Consider the following 18,295-nt stretch of genomic DNA (forward strand, 5'->3'; position numbering starts at 1 on the left):
AGGATTTGTGGGGATTATACTGGCTATTTCATTTGTCTCACTGAACCCAGCATGATTCTGCTTCTTGTATGAGTCTTCTTTGAGCTGACCCAACTGGATTAAGTCTTCCACCTTAGTTGCAGTCGCAATGAGCGATTGGAACGTAGGCAAGTACTGTGTTTGAAGCTGTGACTGGTAGACAGGCAGTAAATTCTTGATTATTATGTCAACTTGTTCCTGTTCAGAGGGTCGGTTGATCATTTGAGCAGCTTTGGCTCTCCACCTCGAAAGGAATGAGGAGAAGGGCTCATTGTTCTTTTGTTTAGTGGTTTCTAGCTCCCTCCGGGTAACATCCACTTTGATATTATAATGGTACTGCATGTTGAAAGCATTGCATATGTCGTCCCAATTCTTCATTTTGGAATGATCCAAGCTTACAAACCATCTTAATGCAGCACCAGTCAAAGATTGCTGAAACAACTGAGCAAGGAGCTCGCTGTTCAGGCCAAACGGGTTGAAGGCACCCACATACATTCTCAGGTGCGTTTTGGGACAAGTGATTCCGTCAAACTTATCCATGTTGGGCATTTTGAATTTTGTTGGTAGTCTCGCTTCGGGGAACAAGGACAAGGAGTCCATGTCCACCACTTCCTTGTGTGTCTTAAGGGCAGTAATAGACCTTTCCAGGAGTTCTAGTTTCTCTCTCATTTTCTGAGCTTCCAGCTCAGAAGCAGTTCCAGAGGGTATGTCATCCATGTTAAGGGTAGGGTTTGTCGGTTCAATACCAGGTCCCTGATTGGAGGTAGCAGGTCCACTTCCCCCAGCGGAAGCCCCATTTCCATTACCCATACCTAGTTCAGCTATTAGTGCAGTCCTCTGGGCAGCCAATGCTTCATTCATTCTAGCCTCCATTCTGGCTTCCATTTGTTCCATGAGGTTTTTGATGTCAATAAGGGATGCCATTGGTGCAGTTGAAGTTGGTGGGGTTGGTGATAGCACTGTAGGTGTGGCTGGGTACGGGTGGTCCTTGGAGGGGTACCTGTGGGTGGTCAAAATGATTAGACTATCCTATATAAGGTGTTTGCATAGGGGATGTGAGATAGTGTGAGGTAGGGTAGTGTAAGGGTAAGGTATTTGGACTTGACCCTTGTGATGTGGGTTGGTATGACCAAACAATGTAGGGTAGTGTTGGTAGGCTAGGACACCTAGGATAAGACCCAATGGGATGTGATATGTAAGGTAGAGTGCTTAGGGTTGGACACCTCGACTTTTCGAAAGGCCCTAAGTTCTCAAAAAAATTTTTTTTTTTGGGCCTTAGGGGCCAAAATGTGAATTTTTGGACTAAAATGTAATTTTTCAGGTCTCAGGGACCAAAAATGTGATTTTTCAGGTCTCAGGGACCAAAAATGTGATTTTTCAAGTCTCAGGGACCAAAAATGTGAATTTTCAGGTCTCAGGGACCAAAATGTGAATTTTCAGGTCTCAGGGACCAAAATGTGAATTTTCAGGTCTCAGGGACCAAAATGTGAATTTTCAGGTCTCAGGGACCAAAATGTGAATTTTCAGCTTTGAAATGGAATGTTTTTTTTTGTAAGAGTCTTTTTTTTTTTTTTTTAATCATTTTCTAGACCCCTTTTTTTTTTGTGAAGTATGGGATGAATGCGTGAATGCACACAATATCAAAACATAATTCATTTTAATGGAATGATTCAGCATCATTGGGTGCATATAGCCTTAAAGGATAGGTTCTATAGGCTATGACACAAATAGAGAATCGGCTCATTAAGGGACCCTTGAACCTTGAGTATGGATATACCTAACCACATGTGAAACAAGGAGTTTCGCGTGGGTCCAACGGTACGCATACCCATGTGCCACCCCTAAAAGGATTAGGGATGGTTTGCGGTAACAGGGAGGACGCTTTGGCTGTCCATCGACATAATCAAAGAGACCTGCCGATCAGCGCTACTTGCTATCCAGACTCAGAAGTTTGAACAGAAAGAGAAGAAATTCATTTGAAGTTCATTTCTTTTATGCAATGGAGAAAAGGATTCTCAATCGTGGAAATAAATCAACAGGTTTTAACATTTTAATCATATTTTACGATTAAGTCCAAATTTCCTTATCAAGTATTCTTAAAGAAAGAACACTTGATTCGTGCTAGGATATCCTGCAAAACAAGGCACAACAAAATAATACCCTAAAGAAGGGCAGGTTAGTTTACACAGCAATTGTAGTCCACTTTTATGCAAAAAGATTACATAATTAATTTTCCCCAGTGAAGTCGCCAAACTGTGAACCCCTTCCCCAAATATCATAGGCATGTGATGCATATGATGAATGAGAAGAAATGCACGTGGGTGTGTGAGTCGCCACCTTGTTTAATTATTTTAGGGTAAACTAGGAAAAAACCCTAAGTGACTCCAATTTTTAATTAACCTAATTATTAGATTAATTAACCCAATGTTTAAAGCATGGTCTACGAACCCGAGATGGATCCCGAGACTATGTCATGCTGATGAACTAACCGATGAATGAATGCTTTGCAAGGTGAATGATGTAATTGGACCAAATGAAATGTTTATGTGATTTTGATGATTTCGACTTGCCACCCGGGGTGAAATCCCGAACGTGCCTACGTACTTCCGTTTGAATGGAAGATCAAAGTCAACGTAGTTCGATAGGCCTTCTTTGAAGGGCTTTGAATGGGTATGCTTTATGCATGAGTGTGTATGCTTTGTGCATGATTTTGTGTATGCTTTGTGCATTTTGTGTGTATGCTTTGTGCATGATTTTGTGTATGCTTTGTGCATTTTTGTGTGTATGCTTTATGCATGATTGTGTGTATGCTTCGTGCATTTTTGTTTAGGCATTTTGCCAAAAGATCGATTGATTCGATTAGGCGTTCGTCGCCAAAAAAGTTGGTTTTAAGGCATTTAGCCAAAAATTGGTTCATTTTAAGGCATTTTGCCAAAAATGTCGATTTTACGGCTTTGAGCCGAAAATGGTTGATTTTAAAGGCATTTTGCCAAAAATGTCGATTTTACGCGATTTGTCGCTAAAATGGTCGATTTTAAGCCTTTGGCCGAAAATTGGTTCATTTTAAGGCATTTTGCCAAAAATGTCGATTTTACGCGATTTATCGCTAAAATGGTTGATTTTACGGTTTTAAGCCGAAAATGCTTGATTTTAAGGCATTTTGCCAAAAGATTGATTTTAAGCGATTTGTCGCTAAAATGGTTGATTTTAAGCCTTTGGCCGAAAATTGGTTCATTTTAAGGCATTTTGCCAAAAATGTCGATTTTACGCAATTTGTCGCTAAAATGGTTGATTTTACGGTTTTAAGCCGAAAATGGTTGATTTTAAGACATTTTGCCAAAAGATTGATTTTAAGCGATTTGTCGCTAAAATGGTTGATTTTGGACCTTTGGCCGAAATGTGTTGTTTTAGGCAATTAGTTTGCCAAAATGTGCGATTTAGGCTTTAATGCCACGATTATCGATTAATCGGGCGTTCGAGCTTAATCACAATTTATTGTCGAAACGTGATTGATTAAGGCTTTTAGCCACAATTATTGATTAATTGGACTTAAGCCAGATTTATTCGAAATAAGGCAATTGAACCGTAGCTATTAATTAACTAGGCTCTTTTAGCCAATATTGTAGGATTTAAGGCTTTAATACCACGATTATTGATTAACCGGGCATTTAAGCTTAATCAAATTAATTAAGGCAGTTTATTTACCAAAAAAAAATAATGACGTGGATGCATTTATGCAATTGTAGAATTATTAAGAGTAGAAGAGAAATATGCATGAAGTGCTAAAATTAAATAGGCAGGGTTTTGTTTACATACCTGATTTAATCGACGACCGCTTCTTAACTCCAGATTAAGCTCATCGCTTAGGAAATATTAATTAATTTTAATTTGTTTAATTTTAATGTCCAAATATCACAATAAAAATGCAATAAAAATTAAATTAAATGCAAAAAGCGGTAAAGAAAACGCAAGGAGCGTGAGAGGGAGAAGGATTCGTCTATCAAAACAGACAAGGCGCACCAGAAATAGGCTGAAAATGGTCTATTTATAGGCCATTTTCGGGTCCAGGGCGGCAGGTGCCGCCTGGCTTGGCGGCAGCTGCCGCCCAAGAGGCTGGGCGGCAGGTGCCGCCTGGCTCGGCGGCAGGTTGCCGCCCGGGAGGGAGGCAGACTGCCGCCCTGTCGGTGGGGGGCAGGCCCGCCCACAACTGGCGGGGGGTGCCGCTGGAGCGCGGCAGCTGCCGCCAGTCTTGGGGCGCAGTGCCCCGCCCGGTCTGGGCGCATGTGTCGCCCAGCTGGGCGAGAGGTGCCGCCCAGGGGGGTGGGGGGGCCAGGCCACACCCCCCCCCGCACGCGCGGGGCGACAGGCCCCGCGCGCGATGGCGGCAGCCTCGACCGCACGGGGCGGCAGCCCCTCCCTCGATGGGCGGCAGGCCTCGCCAGGAAGTGGGGCGGCAGGCCCCGCTGCCGCCCATGCGTGGGGCGGCAGGTGCCGCCCAGGCTGGGCGGCTGCTGCCGCCGTGCACGGCGGCCGGCGGCCGGCTCCGCAGTGGACGGCTGCAGGCGCCGCCATGCCCGGCGGCCCCGACGCCGCCGTGGCCGGTGCGGACACCGTGCCTCACTCCGGGAGCCTTTTTGGGAGTTCGGGACCTCCGAAAAATATTCCGGGACCTGTTCCGCGATCCTCGCGACATTCGGGACGTTTTAAGTACCATATTGACATACTTCCAGTAAATGTCCAAAATGGCCTTCGGTCCGGCCGGACTGTTTGCAGTCCGGCATTGACATTGTAGAAAGGGGTGACATACTGAATATGAGTTAAAGCGGTGACATACTGAATCATGTACAAGTTCTGCATGGTTTGCATTAGTCTCCAAAGGCTAAAAAGCGGACTCCCTGACACCTCCCTATCCTCAACCAGGTCTTCTCTCTTAGTTACTCTATCCTCCAGCAGTTTAGATAAGGCTACGAAGCGAGATCCAGACCCACCATGACTGCTATTAGTTCCCTGCTGCTACAAACTCTATTCAATAAAAAAAAAGAGAGAAAAACTAGAAAAATAAACAAAGTACTACATATAAAGGTAAAACTGACTAAACTGAATTAAGTTGTTTTATTTTGACTGTATTCAGCAATAACTTTTTAAGTAATTTTAACTGGTTAAAACACTAACCGCCCTTTTTTTCTAGTGTTCGGTAATATAGCATTTCAACTAGCTTTTAGAAGTTAAAACAGCGTTTTATAAAATGTTAACTTATGTAACATTCAACTTTTAGCGTTTTATGAAAATCTATTCAAACACTTAATAACTAGCCATTACTAAAATAGCTAGTAGCTACTAATACAACTAATTTTACTAAACATACTCTTCATTCTTAAAAAAAAAATGATTTATTTAAATAAACTAGCTTCATCGTTTTTTAATAGATGTCAAAAAAATTTTTTTTTTCAAATTAGTTTGATTTGATTCTCTGGACAATGCTTATCCATTTCTTTTATATATAAAAAGTTAGTTAACTAGGGTTGCTCTTATTCGACTTAAATCAACCGAATATTCACCCTTTTATAGAGATATAATATGATATAATTTGTCTAGACTATCTATCTAAATTAATATCATAGTTAAAGTTACTCGCAAACAAGATTAAATCGAAAAGAAGAACTCCTAATAAAATATTGTAGAAAATACACAACTCAAATAACATAAAACCGAAATTTATTTTTTAAAATGAAATTAACCAATTCCACTAAATTGAAACATGTTTTAGGGATACACAGTAACAAATTTTTTATTTTGTTTAAAAAATTACAATTCCTATATATATATATATATATATATATATATATATATATATATATATATTATCTTTTTGTCATTAAAGAATGAGATTATAAAGAATTTCGTTCCATGTATCTGGAACACCAGCAAGGCACCAATGGCTGCAATCCATGCCAGTGGACCCGCCAAGCCCATAAATAGAAGGATGTCCATCTTTACGTAGCAGAGAGAGGAGTGTTATATCAAGCAATTTCACAGGCATTTTCATTGTTCTTAGTACACCCTTTAGCACATCCACGGCTGGTGGCAATCCTCCTGGATACGTGTACCCAGACACTGGCTCTTCTTCTCTCACACAACTCCTTGCACTTGGTTCATTCCACAGGGTCCCACTGAGTACCAAATTTATTAAGAACATGAAATAAGGAATATGCTCCATTTATTGATTTAACATTCAAATTAACTATTTAATTAAAATTAGCTTTGATGTCTTGGAATGTGTATTTCAATTTCACATTGGATATTGAAAATGTATATAAGTTTATAGACCTCTTGCCCATTTAGCAAGTATCTAGGTGTGGTAGATTTTGTGGATCACCTTATCACTATTTTTTACTTCTAAAATGTTTCTCCTATTGATTCTAACATAAAATTGAAGAAATAAAATAACAAAATAATTATATTCTTAAAAATTGTCCACCTTTAAAATAAAATGGTTAATTTGAACAAATATTGAAGACAGAGGGAGTATAAATTTTTTGTGTTCGACTATGGTGATTATGTTTTTGTATCCAATTGTGATGATTATGTTTTTTTTTCCTTCCATTTCTCAATAACCATTGGAAGAAAGAGACAAGTTGTCAATTTAAAAATAATATATATATATATATATATATATATATATATATATATATTTTTGTATCATTGTTCAGATCGTATATGCAATTACCACAAGCTATACATTTTTATGCATGAAGGGGAAGTTAAGATATTTAGTTTCTTTAACACTAAATGGGTTAAAGGTCTTACTTGTAATGAGATGGAGAAATTCCTTGGAAAAAAACCAATGTCCTTGTAGGATCAATGTTTGAATCAACCCAGGCTGCCCATGTTGTGAGTGCCTCCTTGAAAGCAAGCATACGATCCATATCTTTTTTAATCTCATTTCCATCTTGAATATAATCCCATCTATAAAAACATAATCAATTAAAGAATAAAATAAAATAAAATAAAATTAGAAAATAAAATACATTCTTGTATAAACATACAAAAAAATATGATGAATCTAATTTTTATAAAGTACAAGAAATTATCTTTTATTTTACTGTTTACTTTTTGTTAAAAACAATATTTGACTAGCAAGCAACTTGAAATTAGCATTTTGCGAGCATGCCAAATACGTGAGGTGTATCAAAGTAATAGTGTATTGTCAGAGAGATAGGTTTTTCCTTTGCCTATCCGCGTGGCACTTAGTCACCTTTGAGACTTTAGGATGCGCTAAATAAGCTATGGAGTCGTGTTGGAGCGAAAATGTAAGCTAAGTAGAGAGGAGAACAAGAGAGAGCTTGTAAGAGCTTTGTTGTAGATCTCTTATTACTCAAATGCTTGGATGATTTACAAATGATGAGAGGTGAGGTATTTATAGGAATTTCCACCTCCTTAACATGTGGTTACAATTCTTTACAAGAAATGTGTGGTGGAGGTTTAGTGGATCATTCTAGATTTAGAGATATTTTACCATCCACCTTACTCATGTGTAGAATAATCTAGAATATTATAGATTATACACCAAAATACCTTGTGGGCTAGAGTTTTCTTCATGGATCCAGAAGCTTCTTGAACTTGGTAGCTCTTTCTTGGCCTTGCTAGACCTTTCCCACGAATTCTAGCGGCTTCCAGAAACTTCTGCGTAGCACTCTCCCCCACTCAATCTCACGACGCCCTCGTTGCGTTGTACTCCTTTATCTGTTCGCTGAACTGCCGAAGAATATCTTCATGCTCCCAGCTAGCTTCAGACTCGGGCAAGTTCTTCCATTTGATCAAGTACTCGTAATAGTTTGGCACTCCGCATCGCCGTACTACTCGTGAATTGAGAATGCTATCAACCTCTTTGTCAAATTCGGTAACGACAGCAGTTGGTGCTCGAGTAGACTCGCCCCTACTTGGATCCTCATCATCCGCATGATAAGGTTTCAACATGCTAACATGGAAGACATTATGAATCTTCAACTTGGGAGGGAGTTCAACTTGATAAGCAACCTTCCCTACTCATTTGATGATGGGGAATGGTCCCACGTACTTCCTCACTAACCCTTTATGCACCTTGCGCAAATGATTTGAATTGGTTAGGAAGGAGTTTGATCAGCACCCTGTCTCCCTCAGCATACACTCTTGGTCGCCGCTTGGTGTTGGCCCATTTCTTCATTCGCCAAGCAGCCTTATCGAGACAAGCACGAGTCTCGTCAGCTTCTTCATGCCATTCCCTCGCAAACTTGTGAGCTACTAGATTTTTGCCTGCATATGAAGCTGCGATTGCATTGGGAGTGAGGGGCTGCTGTCCCATAATGATCTCAAAGGGACTTTTGCCAGTGGATTCACTTCTTTTGAGATTATATGAGAATTGGGCAATGTCAAGTAACTTAGCCCAATCTCGTTGATGGGCACTGACATAATGTCGAAGGCATAACTCCAACAACGCGTTAGTACACTCTGTTTGCCCATCACTTTGGGGATGGAAGCTAATTGAGAAGTTCAAGTCTGTCCCCTTCAGCTTGAACAACTCTCGCCAAAACTTGCCAGTGAAAAGGGGGTCTCAATCACTTACGATATTTCGAGGAGGTCCCCATAACTTCACCACGTTCTTGAAGAACATATGGGCTGCTTCATCAACCTTATAATCGATTGATACGGGAAGAAAGGTAGCATACTTGCTAAATCGATCAACCACCACCATGATGCTACCATATCCCTCAGACTTTGGCAGTGCGATGATGAAATCCATCGAGACACTCTCCCAAAGTCGCTCCGCTATGGGAAGTGGTTCAAGTAGACCCGTGGGAGGTTGCTGTTCTACCTTTTCTTGTTGACAGACAAGGCAAGTCTTGACATATGTCTCGAAGTCATCTTGCATCCTCGTCCAGTAGTAGTGAGCTCTTACAGAGGCTAAAGTACGAGTCTCACCTGGATGTCCAGCCCATTTTGAATCGTGGGATTCCTTAAGAGTTTCTTTACTAAGATCCCCCCATTTCGGCACAAAGACTCGATTACCATGGGAATAAAGTACTCTGTCATGTTCCCAAAATCTTCGAGTCTTACCTTCTTTTGCTAGTTTGAGCAAGTTCCTGGCAAAGGTGTCGTGTTGCATGCCTTCTCGGATGCTCTCCAGGAAGTCACTTTGTGGGGTGCTAGCACTAATGTTGGCTAACTTTGCCTTGTGACTCAATGCATCAGTAACAACGTTGGCCTTCCCTGACTTGTACTCAAGCTGACAATCGAACTTTTCCAAGAAGTCTTGCCATCGAGCTTGCTTGTGACTTAACTTCTTTTGAGTTTGAAAGTAGCTGGTAGCTACGTTGTCCGTCTTGACCACAAACTTACTGCCAAGCAAGTAGTGTTGCCATTTTCGTAGGCAATGAACTATGGCTGTCATTTCTTTCTCTTGGACGGTATACCAACGTTTGGTATCATTCAACTTTCGACTTTCATAGGCAATGGGATGGCCTTCTTGCATTAGTACCCTGCCAATAGCGTAATCTGAGGCATCAGTGTGTACCTAGAAAGGCTTTGTATAATTGGGCAGCACCATGACAGGCTCTTCGGACACTATTTGCTTTAATTGTTTAAAGGCATCTTAGCACTATCATGCCCAATGAAATGAGCAATTCTTCTTGAGTAGATTTGTTAAGGGTGCCGCGATGGCTGAATATCCCTTTATGAAGCGGCGATAATAGTTTACCAGGCCTAAGAAGGATCTTAGCTCAGGGATGTTTGATGGAGGTTGCCATTCTTGAATAGCCTTCACCTTTGCTGGATCCATCATTAGCTTGCCTTCCTTGATCTGATGCCCAAGAAATTCCACTTCTTGTTGAGCAAAGCAACACTTTTCCACCTTTACATAGAGTTCGTTTTCCCAAAGAACTTGGAAGACTTGTTTGAGATGTTGCACGTGCTCTTCAAGGGTAGTGGTGTATACCACAATATCGTCCAAGTATACCACCACGAACTTATCAAGGAATGGGTGGAACAGCTTGTTCATGAGAGTGCAGAATGTTGCTGGGGCATTGGTTAGACCGAAAGGCATCACCATGAACTCAAATGCACCATATCGAGTTACACAAGTCGTCTTTGGCTCATCTCCTGCCGCTATGCGTACTTGGTAGTAACCTGACCGCAGGTCCAACTTTGAGAACCATCTTGCGTTCCCCAATTGATCAAAGAGATCAGCTATCAAGGGTATCGGGTATTTGTTCTTGATAGTGATCTTGTTCAAGGCCCGATAATCTATGCACATTCGTAAAGAGCCATCCTTCTTCTTTTGGAAGAGGACTGGTGCGCCATAAGGAGCTTTAGAGGGTTAGATGTACCCTGAATCAATGAGGTCTTGGAGTTGCTTTCTTAGTTCTTCCAACTCCGGAGGAGACATGTGATAAGGAGCCATGGCTGGTGGCTTGGCACCAGGCTCCAGCTCAATTTGGTGATCAATCTCCCTTTTAGGAGGGAGCTTTTTCGGCAACTGGGGAGGCATGACATCCTTGTACTCATCCAAAATCATTTGCACACATTCAGGCAAAGACTGTTTAGGATTTGTTACTTCTTCACCCTCATTTAGTTCCCTTATTGATGTTATAAAGTTTTCGGCTTTGCTTAAGCCCCACTTGAATTGCATAGCCGAGATCGTAGATGGTGATTTCTCTATGCACTTCAATGGGACAATGCACGGCTTCTCTCCTTCAAGTATAATTAGGGAACTTGAGTAAGGGAAAAGGAGTGCGCATACCTTTCGGAAGAATGTTAGTCCCAATACTATGTCAAAATCGTCTATGGGCATGACAGTGAAGTCTAGCTTACCGCACCATCATCCAATTTTAACTGTTACAGCCTTTGCAAATCTGACAATTGGCTTCACTTTCGAATTTACAGTCTTGATTATGCCACTGCCTCCATTGATATCCAGGCCTAGTCGCTTGGCCTCCTCGATATTAATAAAGTTGTGCGTAGCCCCTATGTCTAGCATGACGCTAGCTGATTTTTCATTAATGGCTACATCGGCATATAGCAGTCCCTTCATCTTGGGGATGCTAGGAGGAAGGGTTATTATTATGGAGCACAAATATTGCAGGAATCCCAAGTTGGCTTGGGTTTCTTCTGCCTCTTGCTTTTTATATTCGGCATGCATCGCATTTATTGCCTTCTTATTAGGGCAATCTTTTGTCCAATGCGGCCCATCGCAAATGATCGAAGGTTTCGGAGGTTTGGAATCATACCTCTTGGACGGCTTATCATATTTTTCGCAGGAAGATTTGGATGAACCGCCCTCCTTGTGACTCTGATCCTTTTTTCTGACTATGCTTCTCTCCCCCACTCTTACCAGGATTGGGCTTCTTATTCTTGATTTGTGTGGAGTAGTCGGTTAGAGTTTCAGCTATGGCAATGGCATCGTCAAGTGTTTGCACGTCATGCCGTTCTAACTCTACCTTTGCCCAATCACTTAGCCCATCCTTAAAGTAGAAGAGAGCGTCTTTGTCGGATAGATCGTCGATCTCCAACATAAGGGTAGTAAACTCCTTGATGTAATCGGAGATGCTACCGCTTTGTCGTAGATGACGTAGTCTACCCCTTGCTTCACTTTCTGCATTGTGAGGTACGAAGTGCTTCCGCAATTCTACCTTGAATTTCTTCCATCTATTGATAGCACAAATGCCTTTCTCACGCTCCGCATGCTTCCTTCACCACCATAGTTGAGCAGCGTCCCAGAGGAACGTGGGGGCATTGCTAATCTTGGCAGCATCATCCAATACCCCCATGGCCTCAAAGTACTGGTCAAGGCCAAAGAGAAAGTTCTCCACCATCGAGGCGCTACGCGTACCGTTCTACGTCGCAGGCTTGGGCACCTTCAAACCAGGTACCAAAGCACTGGTGGTAAAACTGGTTAAGGCAAGACTACTCATATGATGGTGCACCCGACATTCGGAACGGATCGCATCTACTTCACTACGTAGGGCACTAATTCAAATTCGGTGAATATTCGTACCTTGATCATCCTACCAACAAGGGCTTGAAGCTCCTCTCGTAGGGCTTTGCCAAGCTCTGCAATCATGCATTTGGCGGCCCGAGTGATCTCTTCATTCTCCTGAACAATATTGTCAATTTGTTTGGAGAGTTCTCCCACAATAGCTTCTTGAGTGGACAAAGATCGCTCAAGAGCTATAATTTTCTGCTCCACAGGATCCATGGGAGGGGTTCGTGCCTTTGACTTCCTCGCTTAGGCCGAGCACGCACCTGCTCACGGCCTCGAATGGCTTCAGCTTGCTCGGGTTGTTGTTCTTCAGTAACAACCACTTGAGCTTCCTCACTTGCCATAGGTTGAGATAAAAGGTTTGGTACCTAGGATGAAATCTGCTCTAATACCACCTGTCACGGAGATAGGTTTTTCTTTTGCCTATCCGCGCGGCACTTAGTCACCCTTGAGACTTTAGGATGCACTAAGTAAGCCTTGGAGTCGTGTTGGAGCGAAAATGTAAGCTAAGTAGAGAGGAGAACACGAGAGAGCTTGTAAGAGCTTTGTTGTAGATCTCTTATTACTCAAATGCTTGGATGATTTACAAATGAGGGGAGGTGAGGTATTTATAGAAATTTCCACCTCCTTAACATGTGATTACAATTCTTTACAAGAAATGTGTGGTGGAGGTTTAGTGGATCATTCTATATTTAGAGATATTTTACCATCCACTTTACACATGTGTAGAATAATTTAGAATATTATAGATTATACACCTAAATACCTTGTGGGCTAGAGTTTTCTTCATGGATCCAGAAGCTTCTTAAACTTGGTAGCTCTTTCTTGGCCTTGGTAGACCTTTCCCACGAATTCTAGTGGCTTCCAGAACCTTCCGTGTAACAGTATGCTACTAATTTCTAATAAGATAAAGATCGTGCAAACTAGTTATTCTAAGTGTAGTTTCATCAACATACTAGTTTAAAGAATTGAGAATTTTAGGCCAGGGAAATTGTAGTCTTGCATGGAAATTACATGTGTAGAACAATTAAAAACTTTCTACTAACAAGGTGATGGTTGAGATGATAAACAACCTTAATCTCCAAAAGGTTAAGAACAGAAGTTTGATTTCTGGAAAATACACGCTTTACTGTGATAGTTAAAAAACTTTTACACTCTACTGCTAGAGGGGAATTACATCTCTTAATTATAAAAAATAAAAAAAATATAAAAATAAAGGGACTATACCACATCTAAAATGCTAACATGATATTATACCACAAAGTTTCGAAGAAAAACTAAGGGAACAGGGTTTTCTTTTTTTAACTATTTTTATGTAGGTAGCATAATTTGTTAATTAGATTAATAGATATATTCCAAATCACTCTATTAAAATAAAATCTGACTTTTTAAATAAAATATTTTATTTTTGCTTAATCATAAAAAAAATCTAAACTTGAGTAGTACTTTGAATTTCGTCAATCAATATCGATAATTATTTTTTATTGTCAATTATGAATTACGTCCAAAATTCGTGGTGCAATCAAGTGATGTAGCTTTTGAAGCGAAAAAATCTATTTGTTGGATCTTGGGATTTTTGACAATGCAAGTTGGTCACTAAGGGTGTATCAAGAGTCCGTTAGGCGTAAAGCCATATTAGATTCTTTTAAATTTGTGATGAGATGGAAGGGGATTGTTTTAACAAAGCAATCTTTCAATTTAGAAATTTTAAATGCAAGGATCGATGAATGACCAAAAAACAACCATATAATTGTGAGTTAAAGTGCTATAGGAGCAACTAACGATCAAATAAGCAACAAACTAATAGACTCTAAACAATTGCTCTAATTGAAAAGAAAAATAAATTTAGATAGTAATTGACAAAATTAAAAATATTATCTAAATTTGCCAAACACATCAAAGTTCAAGCTTTTTTCATTTTTGTAATTTAGCCTTTATTTTTGTACCATGTTAATATTTCAGCTCAATTATGGAGTTCCAACATGTAACCTCTCATTAAAATAAAAATTAAAATTCAATGATTAAAAAACAATAAATTTTATTTTGTAAGAGTTATGCACTTACGGTTGAGTGGGTCCTCTGCGGTTCCACCAATGCCACGTATTAAAGATGAGCATGTCAATGCCTTTCCAAAGTTTGGAACCCTCGATTGAATTTAATTTCAACACCCTCCCAATATTTTCTCTCACGACATCCACTAGGTACACATTGCGGTCTAGCATCACTTTGACTTCGTAATCCTGCATAATCATACATAATTATTCAACTAAGCTAACTACCAGTTTTTGGAGTCGTCAAATCATTGTTAAACCTCCGTGATTGAGCTTAGACCTTTCAATTCCCTAAACTTCAACTATGTCAGGTGTAATTCGTTCGTTTCTTCAAAAATAATATTGATGCCAACTTGCTCAATCTTGAATTAGAAGCTCAACCTTAATTAAATTTTCAATAATATTGTTGCAAAAATTATATATAGCCCTCCAAAAATTTACAAAATTAGATTAATTAAATATTTAATAAATAGCAGAAAAATATGAACATTGTTGTTGCAAAAGTTATGTTAATTATACGTCAAATCAATATTTTAGATATAGAAGCAAAAAAAATCTAAAACTATTGCTATCAATGTGGATGCATGATAAGTCATTCATAAAGTTTAAGGTACCACAAAGTTAGAGTTGCATAAAAGATCCTTGCACTACCGTGCACATAACTACTTGCAATTTAGCGCTTTAATCTCATATCAATTATTTTTCTCGCATAGATAAAAATAAATTTTTTAACAATATTTCTCACATAAATAAAAACAAATTTTTTAACAATATTTGTCTTACATGAATACCAAAAATCTTTTTACAAATCCTAGATAAATTTTGAATCAAATCCTACCATGAAATTTGGCACTTTAATCCTAAGAAAGTACTTGTGCATAAATTCAATCTAAGTAAGTAAATCCCTTAATCCTGTTTCTATGTATTTAAAAGTGTAAAACACCAAATTATAATCCTGCATTGAAAATTTTAAGTTAATCTCCAATCCCAATCAAAAGAAGTTGATCTATCTAACAAACAAAATGAAAGAAAAGCATTTGCAAAAGGTGGGCCTTATGGTGTAGATGGACAATTCTAGGAAAAACCTACAAGCAAAGAAGATCATTTGCACAAGTTACTTGCACTGGATGTACAAGTAACCAAAAAGGACCCCATGATTGGCTAATCGAATGATAGGTTTAACCAACAAGAAGATTCCCATCAAAAGAAAGAGGCATACCGTGAATGTAAATATAGAAACATCTCCTTCTCTTGCAATAGTGTATTGAGCATTAGGCACTGAAGAGTGAATCATGCAAGTCAATGATTGCCATTGATTCCGACTTAGGGAATCACCAACGTACATTATGCTTTTCCCTCTAAATCTTTCCAAGAAATCCACACCGTCCAACCTATCGCAACCAACAGTATTACAAACTTATGCATTTGAAAGACAAGGGAGCCATACCACCGAGCCAATGAGTAGTCCCCTCCTCAACTCATAATCATTTTAGATTAATTGTGAATTTATGCATTTGAAAAAAAAAATTGAAATAAGCGATGCAAGGCAGTGACGGCAGCAAATAAAAAACAAAAGAGAAGACATACCACCGCAGGTCTCGTGACCATGAGCTTAACAAACATACGCTTTTTTTAGGATTTTTATTCTCATAACGTTAGAAAAGATGTCAAAAGAATCTCTGTCCCCTCCCCACCACCACCACCTCCTCCTCAGATCAGACACCATTACCAAAAGCTAAACGCTAAAAGTAAAAGCCACTGTCCCCAAACATACTTGGTTTCACGTGCAATAACCAATCACGGCCAGACAACCTTTTTTAACAGTTTCTGTTAATAAAGCCATTGCAAGAGCTAGGTGGGCCAGTTAATCCGTTTAAATTAAATATATTCAACTTTTTATAAAAAAGATTAAATCAAATTAAATTCGTGTATAAAACCAAATATTGAATTCAATCCGCAATCAAATAGTGACAGCAAGAGCTACCACTTTTTGTTCCTAGATTGGCCCACAGAAAAACAGGATGTTTTTTATTTATTCATATTCAAGATCTCAAAATTAGCTCATTGGATTCTTTGCGAAATAAAAATTAATAAATATTTGTTAAACATAATATGAATCTAACTGACCAGTTAACTGTTCTCTCTGCCTTAAAAAATAAAAAATAAAAAATAAACCATTGGACAAGTGAAATATATTGATTTAATAAATAAAAATCAAGGAAGGCCTAGCTACTGTTGATCTTTTATTTATTAGTTGAACTATATTTTTATTTATTATTTTTAAAGATATCTCATTATCTTTAAAAGTAATAAATGTATTTCAGAAAAAAAGCTAGACATGGGTTTGACTAACATTTTTCTGAAATTTATATAAAAAATACTAAATTACGTAGTTTATTTTTGTAATTAATTTGGCAATTGATGTGCATTTGGAAATTTCTTATTTTGGTAGTATAACCTTACTAGATCTTTTGAAAATAAAAACTTACTTTATTACCATTTTGTTACATATGGAAAGAATAGTAAATTTGATTTAAAGAATTTCAAAGATTTCAGATTAAGTTCTGATTAAAACAAGAAGGATGTATGAAAAAAAAAATATTGAAGATAAAAATTAAAGTGTTAAAAACTTTTTTTTTATGGAAATTCAAAACTGATTTATTTTAATATGTTTCAAAAAAGCTAACTTTATATTTCCTTAAATAATCATTATCATACATATCTTATCCAAAAAGAAAACCAAAAAGTAAAAATAGATGGAAAGAAAAAAACAAAGATAAAGTAATGGAATTCTATGTCACGGGCTGGTGGAGTTATCAACCCACTGTAGCAGTGCCTATCTAGCTAAAACTCAGCAATGGCAGAGCCAGCTTGAACAGTATAATGAAACAAAAACCAAGTAAAACAAGATATAAACGGTGTCGTACCTCTGTAAATCGCAACCAAATGGCTGCCATTTGTACTTGGTGTATAATAAATCGGAACGGCCATTCTTTTCGCAGCTGAATTCTCTCTCAATGAAAGGACAGATTGAGGAGTTGTAAAGAGGGTATGAACTGTCAATGACCCAAGTACCAGTAAAGAAATCGCAGCTACTAGTAGCTTTTATTGTATAAGGAAGAACCAAGAAATGAGAAATAATAGTGAAAATAAAATAAGCCCACAAACCCATTTCTCAATCTTTTCTTATCAAACCAACCAGAGAAAAGTGAAAATCTTGAGAGGGGAAGAGAGGGGCTATGAAGAAGTGTCCGAATGGTGGAGAGATATAATAGGACTAGAAATCTCTGTCTCTGTCCTTCTCTCTCTCTATCCTCTCTATCTTTAAAGAAATAGAGAGAGAGAGAGAGAGAGAGAGAGAGAGTGATTAGAAATTTTTACAAGTCTAACTAAGCAGTCTGAATAGCAAAGAACTTAAAATATATCTTTAGATATCAAAAGAAATTAATCTTACAATGACGGTGACGGTGGCCCGTGTGTCGTTACTAAACAGTAATCATGATTCCCTTCCTTTTAAATTTGGTCTTTAAATACACTGATTTTCGAACTTCAAAATTTTTTCGCAAAAAAATAAAATGAAAAATTAAAATTTTATAATAAATATGCCCTAAATTAAAATTTTGATAATATTATAAATTAACAAAATCAAGGATCTTAGACACAGTTATCTCTATAATTCTCTGTACATATCTCTTGCACTTATCGAATTATATTCATATTCATGATATATACATTGTGGTACACAAGGGAAGAACACCCATCATTCTTTAACTCTTCATGGTATTAGAGTCTTTCTTCCATGGCTATATTATCTCTTTCTCTATCAGATTTCTCCTCTCCTCTTATTCCTTCAAATCAAACCTCTATACAATCTTCTTCTTCTTTTTCAAATACTCTTTTTTCATTAATAACATAAAAATCAATTGGAAAAACACGTGTCTTTCCCATTTTTCTCTCAATTCTCAGTTTCCTTAATAATCTCTATCTTCGTCTTGTTTTCACAGTTAAAAGCAAATGGACACTAAAAAAAGGCGGTTTAGCCACAGATGTCTGTTAGTCACTAAAATCAGTGGTGAATACTTCAGAACTTTAGCTACTACCAGCGACGGATTTAGCCACCGAATAACAATAGAATCGGTGATTTTTGAAAGTGATTCAGTGACCACTTTAGCAATGTCAGCGACCCATTCATCTGTCGCTAATTAGCGACCAA

At 38.4% G+C, this 18,295-nt stretch overlaps 1 protein-coding gene across 2 annotated transcripts; it reads right to left on the minus strand.

Annotated features, from left to right (window-relative positions):
- Nucleotides 1-5,740: 5,740 nt before the first annotated feature.
- Nucleotides 5,741-17,490, minus strand: LOC105631128 (protein trichome birefringence-like 41). Of its 2 annotated transcripts, XM_012213128.4 has the most exons (5): nucleotides 17,010-17,486; nucleotides 15,302-15,473; nucleotides 14,096-14,271; nucleotides 6,826-6,984; nucleotides 5,765-6,188 (listed from the first exon to the last, which is right to left on the minus strand). In XM_012213128.4, the coding sequence occupies exons 1-5, from the start codon at nucleotides 17,252-17,254 to the stop codon at nucleotides 5,894-5,896; spliced, it is 1,047 nt and encodes a 348-aa protein (XP_012068518.2). In that variant the 5' UTR covers nucleotides 17,255-17,486; the 3' UTR covers nucleotides 5,765-5,893. The 2 variants fall into 2 exon arrangements, with proteins under 2 accessions (XP_037493990.1, XP_012068518.2); XM_037638062.2 differs by lacking the exon at nucleotides 6,826-6,984 and having other exon boundaries at nucleotides 5,741-6,188; nucleotides 17,010-17,490.
- Nucleotides 17,491-18,295: the final 805 nt, after the last annotated feature.

This window comes from Jatropha curcas, chromosome 7, assembly GCF_041381405.1.
Source record: "Jatropha curcas cultivar XTBG-Jc1 chromosome 7, XTBG_Jcur_1.0, whole genome shotgun sequence".
Lineage (NCBI taxonomy): Eukaryota > Viridiplantae > Streptophyta > Magnoliopsida > Malpighiales > Euphorbiaceae > Jatropha > Jatropha curcas.